General features: G+C 44.3%; 1 protein-coding gene across 3 annotated transcripts; it reads left to right on the forward strand.

The window, feature by feature from the left end:
• On the forward strand, positions 1 to 12419 carry scarf1 (scavenger receptor class F, member 1). 3 transcript variants are annotated; one of them, XM_061828557.1, is made up of 14 exons: positions 1 to 38; positions 1261 to 1340; positions 1416 to 1577; positions 3570 to 3761; positions 3902 to 3963; positions 4041 to 4142; positions 5883 to 6423; positions 7077 to 7295; positions 8690 to 8818; positions 9511 to 9617; positions 9708 to 9819; positions 10927 to 11051; positions 11146 to 11283; positions 11345 to 12419. In XM_061828557.1, the coding sequence occupies exons 4-14, from the start codon at positions 3661 to 3663 to the stop codon at positions 12406 to 12408; spliced, it is 2700 nt and encodes an 899-aa protein (XP_061684541.1). In that variant the 5' UTR covers positions 1 to 38; positions 1261 to 1340; positions 1416 to 1577; positions 3570 to 3660; the 3' UTR covers positions 12409 to 12419. The 3 variants fall into 3 exon arrangements, with proteins under 3 accessions (XP_061684541.1, XP_061684540.1, XP_061684539.1); XM_061828556.1 differs by lacking the exon at positions 1 to 38 and having other exon boundaries at positions 1057 to 1340; positions 3494 to 3761; XM_061828555.1 differs by lacking the exon at positions 1 to 38 and having other exon boundaries at positions 1057 to 1340.
• Positions 12420 to 12439: the final 20 nt, after the last annotated feature.

The raw sequence follows: 12439 nt of genomic DNA on the forward strand, positions 1-12439 counted from the left end.
AATTGGCAGTTTCGTGGTTGTGAGAAAACATTCCACAGGTAAGTTAGAAAGATTTACTTTGACACTGTTAAAGTTTGTAAACGTTTTTTTTTTCTGATGAGCTTAATTCACTTGAACAAAGTTTTGTTTACAGTTTTTGTTTATCACTCTCTGCTTCGCCTTTATAGGCCGACGTTTTTTTTTTCCTGAAAAAGCGATGTCAATATTTTCCCAAACTTCATCAGTGGATAAGCAAGAATACACATTTCCTGGGGAATTTTTGATGAATTTCATCATACAGAATTCTGCAAATTGAATTTGATTTTCAATTGCAAGGAAACAAATTTGAATTTTCTGTCCGAAATAGGATGTCGTAGACACACAAATGAACGCGTTTAGCATGTATTTTCCCATTGCGAGTCCTTCTTTCCAAAAATATATCAAACTGATTGACTTAAAATCTAATGTGTTTATGACAAAAAGTACTTGTTTTTTTTTTTGCCATGTTATAATGATAATGCTATTTAGCATATTTTGGGAAACATTAACGTCATGGAAATCGGGCCCTAGGTAATATGCAAGGTTTCTTGGTTGTAATGGTATTGCATGTCTTTCCTTTGCACTTGGCCTTTTTTGGCTTACTAAGTCGAATTAAAAATCCTTCATGTTACCAGAACTGAAAAGAATGTCAAGGTCACACGACCAGTTTTAATTCTACATGCCAAACGTTGAGGACCCCCCCCCCCCCCCCCCCCCCACATTAATCCTACCTGCAAACTATGTTCTCCACACGTTATGGGAGTACCAAGATGGCGGCAAACTGGCTCGACGTGTATGCGCTATCCGGTCTTTTTTTTTTTTTTTTTTTTTAGATCAGTGGCTGTGAGGCCAACGCTCTATCAGTATATCAATAACTAAAAAGCGTGTTTCAAAATGAGGAGGTTGTTCAAAAATAATCGTTCAAAATGTACATGTATTTAGAGATCATTTTTCAAGGCCTTTTTCCAACCCGTTTTCCCAACAGATCAATCTGTGGCCACAAGGCGGCGCCAGACAGAGGACATGGGACGTCTTTAATAATTTCCGGGTTACGTCTTTTCAGGAAAGTTTTTCCTGTTGCGGTGATTTTGAATTTAGGTCGCGATTTGAGAGTGCTCCGACCGACCGTCTTCACGTTGTTTTGTTTTTTTTTTTCCTCGAGGGGAAACTCTTTTTGCAGCCTAATGTGTGGCAGCGTGCGATCAAACGTGCCGCTCGACCTCGCGTTTGCTTTCTTTGCAGCCATTGCGGTGTGAGGGGAGCCATGAAGCCCACCCAAGGTGCACGAAATGCCCCCAGCAAGAGATGGTTGAGTGACGAAGGTGCGCTTTCTCTCACGAGCAAGCAAATGTTTTGATGTCTGGACGTTATTTATGATTATTTTTTATTATTTGCAGGGTTTCCACTGCCAGAGGAGCAGCCATCTTGTGTGTCATCTGCCAAGTCAATGTTTACACTGACCCGCTTTGCTTCACCAAGAAGGAGCTGCCTGACATCATTTTTGAGCGGAATGAGCGCAAAACCAACCTGGTGCAAGAAGAGCTTCACTACTATCAGAGGTAGCTTCACTCTCTATAGGTTGTTATTATGTATTCAAACAAAACATGTGCTATCATGCAAAGTATGCAATTTTAAAGGCTCTGCCTCCAATACAGTTTTTTTTTTAATTTATTCATTGTCATGGGATTTCAAAATTGACCAAAATAGTCTCCAATCTTTGCCCCCTTTTCCCCCCTGATTGCTTACCACACAGAAAAAGACCTCGAGCAACAAGAGGTAACCGGAATTTTATTATATTATTTTCCATAGTATGTCAAACTCCCGGGTGCGCTTTGCAAAAGAATTACGTGGCTGTTATTTTGACACAATAAAAATAAAATAGACATCAACAATAAAAGTCATCTTTCAACATTAAATCTGGCTGGAGAGCGATGTACAGTACCTGGCTTTTACAGCACTTTTCAGTACTGTGCAGTATTTTCTGCGCCGTATTTTATACTCACACTTTTTTGGGCTACAAATGTATTCACTGTATGCTAATAAAAGTAAGTTGGAAATTTTTCTTTTAAGCCTTTGTTTGACTTCCGCAGTCAGTTTAAGAGCGATCAAGGGAAAGTTGAAACGTTAGCGGTCAGAAACGCAAGTAACACGCCAGCCCTGGTTAAAATCATAAAATCTTGACCGCGGTGGTCGTTTGTGCATCAGTCTCCCTTCCAATTATTATCACGAGAATCCTCCGCTATATTTAGCCTTCATCCCCGCCCTGCACAACTGACCTCAGGCCTGTCTGTCTCTGACGTGGTCGGCCAGCGGCCGGAGCCCCGCCCGCGCGGGCAACCCCACATCCGGCCGGGAGATCTTCGGCCACCGGGCGGTCTCGGCGTTAGATGAAATCCCGCAGCTCGGACACACCTTGCAAGTTAATTGTTGTCCTTCTGTAATCTTTCCAGCATTTTCACAAATGTACTATGCAACTGGAAGAAAAGACAAACTTTAAATTTAAAAAAAAAAAATAATAATAATAACTTATTTTTTTTTTTTTACTTACTTTTTTTTTATCAGTCAACAAAATAATTTGACCGTTCACCATACGAGATGAACATTTAATTCCCACGACCTGAAAAAAGACAACTAAATATAATTTGAAAAAGAAAAGCACTCTCACAAGGATTTAAAAAATAACGTTAAGCATTCAGTTCTAAATTATTCTTAAAAATTTAATCACAGTTCTACTTTTCTTTGTTTCATAGTGTTTTTTTTTTTTTTTAAATATAAATAATGAAGTCACCGCATTATGTTTGTATGTCTTCGAAAACTACTCTCGAGACTTTTGTTGTACTCATGTACTGTAAATAGCGGAAGCGTATATTTTTGGGTTGTGCAAACTTAAAAAAAATAAAAAATGATCCTTGCTCATAGCATTTGTTGGGTCTGTATTTAGTAGTTGCAATGCATGTGTAAAAACATTTTAATTTACGTGCAAAAAAAAAAAAAAATCTGCTTATTGCCCACAGCAGTGATTACTTATGGTTTAGATATGAGAAGCAGCACAAAATCATGACACAAATGTTCATAAAAGTATTTAACACTTCCTCATTCATTCGTCGAAATAAAATAATGTTACCTTTAATTAAATAGGAAGTGGGTGCATTTAATACCTGGCAAAATATTTCTTGAGAGCAAGTACAGTATTGTCTTTAAGAAGATTAGGTGAACCTACAATTACATTTTGGCAGTTTGATTTCAAATCCATAGTTGTCGTGTCAAAATATATAAATGTATTTCGGTCGCTGGTGAATGAAAACACCTTTTCGCTCCGCATTGGGGCTAAGTGCGTCACGTCCTGGATGATGGGACCGGTCCGGCTTCTGGGAACAAGACAAAGATCGCCGTTTGTGCACTTGCGAAACATCAAGCGAGGCCCCCGTTGATGTGTGCCCCCCCCCGACTTTATCTGCCCCATCTGGGTGAATAGAAGGAAGCGGCTTCGGCTTCCCCAGGAAATGGGAAGAGGAAACCCGGTGACTCTGACCCCTGCCTTACTGCAACAGGACGAAGGCAGGGCGGAGCGCGGCTCTTTTGTAGAAGTCGGACACTTGAGGGAGTTGCGCTTACAACCTCTCGAGAGGCACTTGGAACAAGATGAAGTTTCTCCTCCGAGCTGCGGCTGCTTTATGCTGCCGCTGGCTGTGCTGCTCGCTGGCGCTGGAACCCACCGGGAGGAACGTGTGCCACGACCCCAGGTACATCTCTCCTCGATGAGCTGACGATGTAAACGCAAAGTTGGAGTTGAACGCCGTGGAGCAGTTTCGGAGTTCACTTTTGTTTGGGTCTTTTCATGAGGACTTGATCAAGCTGAGTTTTGTTGTCGATGCCTTCACAGAAATCCGTCCACCCTTGTGTGCTGCACCGGCTGGCGTCAGAACGGCAAAGAGTGCCCAATACGTGAGTTTGATTTGATTTTAATCCATCTTTTACGTAGACTTTCATTGTAGTTGTGTCTTGTCGGTGTGTGTTTGCAGCTGTGTGTGAGGGGGAGCAGGCCTGTCTGAAGGATGAGCTTTGTGTGTATCCCGGAGTGTGTCGCTGCCCGGCCGGCTACTACGGGGCGCACTGTAAAACTCGTGAGTGTACAAACAGCAACAGATATTTTGGCCATTGCTCTGTGTCGGAAGAATTTGGGTTGAGGAGTTGTTATAGAGCTCGTGCACCTACGTCATCAAATCACGTCACTCGCCGGAAGTGTCGGTCTAGCAAGGCATTCTTCAATGCTAAGTTGGTTGGAGACACCACGGAAATACGTCTCCCGGAGTTTTGTCCGATACAGTTAAACATTTAGAAGGTTGTTCTTAAACGAGTCCATTGCGTATTTTTTTCAAAAAAAGAAAATTAACCCCTGGGATAGGCTTCAGCCCCTGTACACGGAAGCGTGTTGCGGCCACACGTTTACCTACATAAACATTACTGTGACCGTTTTATTTTCTTTTTTTAAATGCGCATTAAACTCATTTGAGAACAATGCATATTTAAAAAAAAAAAAAAAAACGTCTGTCGAGAAGAGGTTTACCGAAGTTTAACGTGTGGCCGCAACACGCTTCCGTGTACGTTGGAAACTACTCTCTATTTTTTTACGCATTGTTCTCAAATGAGTCAACGTTGCATTGTAAATACTTCTTGATAATTTGAGATTGAGAAGAATTATTCCGACCTGAAATAAAGTGATCGCTACACAGTCGTGTGTATTTGGTATTTGATCTTTTCTGGTCTTTTCAGCTGGTATTCCATAGAATGATCTCTATGAATATCTGTCTCGTCTGTTGTAACAACCAACAGCACAACAAGTCTCGGGCATTGTGAATATTCTGCTCCGGTTCAATGTCCCCCGCACTGTCGAGCAGCTCTTTTTGACCGGCAATATGGCGCCGGGAAAATGGTGACGTCACGTGCACGAGCTCTATACCAGGAGTGAGAAAACTTTTTGGCCTCTAGCAAAGACTCTTGCACTGTAGACTACTGTGTGTCACATTATTTTTCCAGCCCCCCCCTCCTCTCTTCATATTGGTTCATTAATATATATTATATTTGTAAAATGTAAAATATTCATAGAGGTCAGGGGTGTCAAACTCATATTTGTTGCGGGCCACATTTTAGCTACGGTTTCCCTCAGAGGGCCATTAGGAATGTAAAACCATACAAATCTTCAATCACCTTATGATAATTATACATGTAATTTTGGTACAGATGTTAGCAAGAATCACGGAAGTTAACGCATATTATTTCCCTTTGCGGGCTACATAAAACGATCTAGCGGACCGGATTTGGCCCCCGGGCCTTGAGTTTGACACCTGTGATATATGTCACGAAATAATTGATGGGTTACCTTTTAAATTTTACCTAACCAGATAACATTTTAAAGAATTTCAGGTTATTGCTGGATATATATTTTTGTTGAATAATTCTAATGAAGCCATAAATGTCCACACAATTCATGAGGCTGGAGAACTCTTAACTTCTGTCAGCCTATCAGGGAAGAAAAGTACTATTATGATGCTTGTGTAATTATTTAGTATAATTATTATTTTTTTTTTTACAAATTGTGTCATTAAAGAAATAATCTATTTTTATAAGGATCATGTAAAGATTTTTTTATTTCATTTTTAATTTTTTTAAAATTTAATTTTAACTTTTTTTTTTTGTTAAAATAGGCAGATATTGGGTCCACATGACAGTTTTTTTTTTTTAATTACCATTACGACGATGACGCCTAGGTCCTTGTAAAAACATCAACCGGTCCATGGATCCAAAAAGAATAAATAATATCACTATAACGGCATTGAGGGTCAAGTCGTTTGGTCTTATTCCAGGGTGCCCTCCGGAGTTCTGGGCATCAGACTGCCGTCAGGTGTGCCCGTGTCACCCGCACGGCCGCTGCCACCCCGTCACCGGCGAATGCACCTGCAACCCCAATCGCTGGGGTCCTCTGTGCCAGTACGCCTGCAAATGCGCCCGCCACGGACTCTGCCACCCCGTGCACGGAAACTGCACCTGCGACGAAGGCTGGTGGACGTCCACTTGCGCCAAGCCGTGCCAGTGCGTCCCCAGGGGCTCGGCGGGTCCCGGCTGCGACCAGCTGACGGGCCGCTGCCAGTGCCGCAAGGGCCACTGGGGGCTGAAATGTCCCGGCCCTTGCCACTGCTACTTGTCGCAGTGCAACCAGCGCACCGGCGTGTGTGAGTGCGAGGGCGGCTGGTGGGGGCCCAACTGTGACCGGCGATGTAACTGTGACCTCGCACACAGTCGATGCGACCCTGCCACCGGACAGTGTGTGTGCCACCCGGGGTACGGGGGCGACTACTGCAACCAGTCGTGTGAACCTGGGATGTACGGCAGCAGTTGTAAAATGAGGTTTGTGCGAACGGTGTCGCTATCTCTGGGATGCCGTGTGGGACATTATCTGCAGTGGAATCCTGCAGTTTTGTGCTGATTATTTCCTGTAGGTTTATAGATTACACAATGTTGTTTTGATATACAAGTTTAATTTGTTCCATATCCGCACTTGTGCGATAATACGAACAATGAAACAAATGCAAACCCATTAAATCCGTCTCAGCCTCCACAAACAAGTTGGAAAAAAAATAGCACTATAAGAGATTACACTTAACAAAAAAACATACAGTAGTTACATAAATAATAGATAAATGTAAATATATTACACATTATATATATTATTAATGATTTGTTATAAGATTATATTAAAATATACAAAAATAAAGAAATCCATTTTTGCTGCATAGTTTAATTCAATTCCGTGGACATTGTGCTGCTGCTTCTTCTGGTGTTCACGCCTCGGCCACCAGGGGGTAATATATCACAGGCATACTGTACATGAAACTGTTCCACAAGAATCATGGGACTTGACACCCATGATTTCCCTTCGCGGGTACATAAAATCATGTGGCGGGCCGGATCTGGTCCCCGGGCCTTGAGTTTGACACCTGCGATTTAATGCTTCTTTCTCATAATGTCAAATCTCTTCATATTCTGTACACTCAACTCAGCTGCGGACGCTGTAAAGGCGACGAACCGTGCTCCTCAATCGACGGCGCATGTGCGGCCTGCGAGGCCGGCTGGAACGGGACGCGGTGCGACCGCCTGTGCCCGCCTGGTTACTATGGTAACGGCTGCCTGGAGACGTGCCCGCGGTGCAGGAACAACGAGCCCTGCGATCCCAAAAGTGGGGAATGTTGGAGCTGCGATCCGGGATGGACGGGAGCCAGGTATGTGCAAGCAAGGCCTGAAGACTTTTTTTATGGCCTCCAAGTTTATTAGACTGAGCACGCGTCAAATTCAAATACAAGAACTGTTTTGAATGGACTTAGTAGTGCCAAGTATGATCCGGTGTGATTCCATATCACTTAAAAACTACAACCATAAACATATTAAAGTCCCACACAGCTCTTTAAGTTCTAGATTTGTGCATAATGTAGTGTCCAATGAGTTTTCTACAAAATGTTGTCATTTGTACCCATTGTCAGTTTTGGGAAAGTTCATTGTCTACCCAACTTAGTTCAAAGTTCAGTTCACCGTTGCAAAAATGAACTAGTACAGGTCATGATTCCAAATTTTCAACTATCACTGTTTTAAAAATGAATGACTTCATAGTTTTGTTTTTCCCTCTTGACAGTATGTTGCTTGTTCCCCTAAATATGATAACGTTTCATTTCCTCATTGTTCCCACGCATTCAGTCTCCACCTGTTGCTAGCTTCAGTTTTGACTCTTTTTTTTTTTAATGAGGTATTAAAACAAAACCGAGACTTTTTAATAATTGATCTGTTCTTGTATTATAAAACAAAACATGTCCATCTCATAACAGTGTAACCATAGGTAATTTTAACTAAGCAATACATTTTTACAATTTTGTCCCGTGTTAGGCATGGTGGCACAGCTGTAGAGCGTTGGCCTTATAGTTGTGAGGTCCCAGGTTCAAATCCCGTCCCTGCCTGTGTGGATTTTGCATGCTCTCCCCTTGCCTGCGTGGGTTTTCTCTGGGCACTCCGGTTTCCTCCCACATCCCCAAAACATGCATTCATTGGAGACTTTAAATTGCCCCTAGCTGTGATTGTGAGTGCGGCTGTTGTCTCTACGTGCCCTGTGATTGGCTGGCAACCAGTCCAGGGTGTACCCCGCCCCCTGCCTGAAGACAGCTGGGATTGGCTCCAGCAGTCGATGTGACCCTTGTGAGGATCAGCGGCTCAGAAAATAGATGGATATATATATATATATATATATATATATATATATATATGCGGCCCTGGTCAAATACAACGTTTATCAGCCAACATATGAAGGCTTGTATGTGATGTGTTCCTAGCTACAGGTTTTATCTCTGAAAGCTCCGAACAAAACTCTTGAATAAAACTGAACTTTTGTTGAATTTAAAAAAAAAAAAAAAAAGTTCTTTGATGACAGAAAGAAATGACATAATTTCAGTTTGTGTTTGCACAAAATATGAACTACTTCATGAATTTTTGTTCAGTGAACTCACTCAGATACGACACTGATGACTGTGCACTCCTCGGTATGTTGGACAATATGCTCAAAAATATTTATGAAAAATCTAATTTTTTTTTCAGCATTATTTCAAGTGGGTCAGGATTGCTCTCTTCCCAGGTGCGAGGTGGTCTGCGCTGACAGGACGTATGGCGAGGCTTGCCGCTTCCTGTGCAGCCCATGTTACCATGGTGATTGCCATCACGTGACAGGAAAATGCATCTGTCTGCCGGGCTTTCAGGGTGAGAGGTGAGTTGTACTTCACTTAAAGTAAACACACAGTCACAGCAACATCACCTTTGAACAAATTCATTCCAGTTATGCTTCAATTAAAAAATACCACATCCATCCAAATAGAATCATTGTCACTAGACTACTCAGACCTTTAAAATATACATCAATGATGATAGTAGTTATTACTATTATATTTATACACTTATATTAGGGCTGGGTAAACAGGACAGACTTGGACTGGCCACATGAAAAAGGTGACCCCCTGGGGGGAGGCCTTCACAGGGGATGGGAATCTTTACAGGAGGGGCAGGGAGTTGTTGGCTTCAAAGGGAGTGGTTGGCTGTTGGATGGTTTAAAAAAAAAAAAAAAAACTGTTACTGTAAGTTCTCGTCTCCTTCTCTTGTTATTAGGCATTGTTTGGACCAGGGATGTCCAAACATTTTTCAGTTTTTGGGTTGTTGCGGGAGAAAACCAGAGTGCCCGGGGGGAGAACATGCAAACGCCACACAGGCGGGGCCGGGATCCAACCCGGGTCCTCAGAACTGTGAGGCCAACACTTGACCAGCTGATCCACCGTGCCGCCGATTTGCTGTTCATATTGTTTAAAAAATAGGTGGTGACTCAGACCTTTAAACACGGGGGCCATATTTTGCTGTGGGGAAATGACATCATTCTCTCTCCCCCGCACCCACCTCCGTCGTTTTCAGTTGTAACAACAGTTGCCCCGGCATGCAGTTTGGCTTCAACTGTTCCTCAGCGTGCGACTGCGGCGAAGGCGTCAGCTGCCACCCGCTCACCGGTGCCTGCCCCAGCAGTATGCCGATCCGTCCGCAGCCGCATATCAATAAATTGGCTGAGCGACTGATGTGTGTGTTGTGAATGTTGATTTGTGTTTTTACGTCAGGTGGCCGAGGTGCCCTCCTGGCAGGCCTCTTGGTTCCTTTCCTGTTGGTGCTCCTCGCTGTCCTATGCTGCTGCCTCTGTTGTGGAGGAGCTCCAGCAGATGGCAAAGACAGGTCTGGATCATGTCAAGATACATCACGTAAACATATAAATGATGCTGAATTGCGGATTAATTTGTTCAATATGAATTACGATACCGCCTGTACTTATTTTAGTCCATGTTCACCATTTGTGTGTGACAAGGTTGCGCTCAAGTCACGCGCTAACACTTGGTTTAGCATTATGCTAGGATTCCTCACATTATTTCGACATTCCAATTTTTAAACCCCAAAAATTGATATGGAGCCGTGAAATTATTTGATTTAATTTGTTTGGGCAAAATTTTTACATTTTCATTTTCTTCCTTTCTGAACAAAAACAGTATTCCAAGTGACATTTAGTGGCAGACAAAACAATAAACTGCTCTTCCTCTAGATGACAGAATGTACAATTCACCTGATTCGTTATGATTCCTTCAACGGAATCGTAGTTCAACTAGACAGGCTCAGGCGTCACACTCAATGCAATAATTTGTGAGTAAATATATTTTTTTCTTTCTTTTTTTTTTATAAATTGACATGTTTATAAATATGTTTCATTATTATTATTATAGGATACCAAATATTTTTTCTTGTACTATTAATGTCAACACTGGATTTCAAAATGCTTAATCAAATATTTTATCAAGTTGATCATAAAAATATATATTTGCATACCGTAATACCCGGCCTACAGAGCGCACCTGGTTACAAGCCTCACCGAGTACATTTGTAAAGGAAATACCATTTGGTACATACATAGGCCGCAGCTGTGTAAAAGCTGCAAGTACCTACATTGAAACGTGAGATATTTACAAAGAAAGACGGTACACAGAGAACGCTAGCCCCGAGCTAACGCTAGCCCCAGGCTAACAGGGCCGGTTAAAAAAAAAAACGTACTGGTAAAAATCACAGAGACACGGCAGTAACGCGCTAGCACAGCGCTAACAGGGCTGGACCGGTAAAAGTCACTTCCTCGGCACATATATTCCAGCGGTCTCACTCTTACCATATCCACTCGAGTGCCCCCTTGCGGCCGCATCACCGCATAAACCGCAGGGTTGAAAGCGTGTGGAAAAAAGTTGCGGCTCATAAGCCGGAAATTACAATAATTAACTACAAATTTAAATTTTTCCTTTTCAGGACGAATGTGGCAGACGGAGGGCTGTCAGTGCGGATGAAATATCACGTCTACAGTGTCCTGGGCAACATTGGCGCCGCCCTACCTTGCATCTCTGACTGGTCTTCGGGGCTCCCTCGGGTCACCGGTCAGTTTGCGTTACTATGATAACATCTTTTGTCCCTTTTTGCAAACACCCTGATAACAAATGTGATTTTTAAATGCTGTCACGGTCCGCGTAGTGTCTCACCATGACCCCGAACTGACCTTCAACCACAGCTTCATCGAGCCTCCTTCCTCCGGCTGGGTGACCGACGGGTCGTCCTTCGACAGCGACGAGGAGGAGGGGGAAGCTCTCTACTGCGTCCCCCCGAGAGAAGGTATCTCACGTTATCTTCCTCTAGTGCTAAACTAAAATCACAATCTTCCTCTTTGTGACAGAAATCTCAGGAATGGAGGGTAGTCACTTCCAGGAGATGAGCTCCAAGTGCAACATGCTCTTGGACCCGTCGGGGTTCAGCACCGAGGACATAACCTCCCCCTTCGACATCCCCCGCACCTCCAGCAACGCCAAATCCAAGCGTCCGTCCGTCTCCTTTGCAGAGGGCACCCGCTTCAGCCCCAAAGAGAGGCGGGGCTCGGGTCAAGACGTCACCTCTCTGCCCGGGTACCCTCGCAAACCCAAGCCCACCTGGGGGGGGTTGAAGCTTTCTGGCGAGGAAGACGGAGGCGAGGCCGAGGAGAGAGAAGACGGCGTAGAATTTCAAGTAACAGAGCGGCAAAATCTGAACTGCGAAGTTGTAGACCAGGAGGAGGACAGAAAGTCGAGGAACACAACGCGGACCGCATCCGGACGAAGACGTACCATGTCCAACACGGCAGCTCAACGCAAAGCGTCGGCCCCTTCCGCTTCCAATCATCCGCCCGCTGTTTCAAACAAGGTCACCACAGTGTACGTGACGGTGGGCAAGGCGGGGAAGCCCACGTCCAAACCGGAAACCAGCTCAGAGGGCCCCGTTCAGGCCGTGTTAAGGCGACTGGGAAGTATCCAGAGACAAAGGGAGCAGGGGCCTGGCAAAGCCAAACCCAAGGATGCGGAAGCCATCGCCAAACCCCCCAGGAGAAAACTCGGGGCCCGGAGGAACGTGTGGGAGCACGGCGGCCCTTCAGGAGCCGAGCCCGCCATTAATAAACCCGCGAGGAGGAAACACGCTCCTGACACGGCCGCTAGCGACTCGGGCTCGACGGAGAGCATTCCTCTGAAAAGGCCGCTGTCGTCCATTTTAAAGAGCGTGCCGGAGGTGGCGTCGGCCGACTCCGGTGGCTCGGATGGACGGCGGGGACATGAGCCCAGCGGGGAGAGCAGCTACCTGACTGTGGGGCCAGCAGGGGACGCTGAGGTCCCGAGCGTGGACGATGAAGAAGCGGTGAGTGGGAAAGAGCAACCTTGCTATGAAAACGTCATGATTACACACTCGTATACCTCAAACGCGAGTACTACGTGAGAGTAGTTTAAAGTACTGTTGTGCCAGGGTG

Source organism: Syngnathoides biaculeatus, chromosome 8, assembly GCF_019802595.1.
Source record: "Syngnathoides biaculeatus isolate LvHL_M chromosome 8, ASM1980259v1, whole genome shotgun sequence".
Taxonomy (NCBI): domain Eukaryota; kingdom Metazoa; phylum Chordata; class Actinopteri; order Syngnathiformes; family Syngnathidae; genus Syngnathoides; species Syngnathoides biaculeatus.

Excerpts from the sequence above, each read along its gene's own strand:
- scarf1 (XM_061828557.1), top strand. The coding sequence starts at position 3,661 with ATGAAGTTTCTCCTCCGAGCTGCGGCTGCTTTATGCTGCCGCTGGCTG. Across the intron at positions 3,762-3,901 it reads AACGTGTGCCACGACCCCAG|AAATCCGTCCACCCTTGTGT; the intron begins GTACATCTCTCC and ends ATGCCTTCACAG. Across the intron at positions 6,424-7,076 it reads GGCAGCAGTTGTAAAATGAG|CTGCGGACGCTGTAAAGGCG; the intron begins GTTTGTGCGAAC and ends CACTCAACTCAG.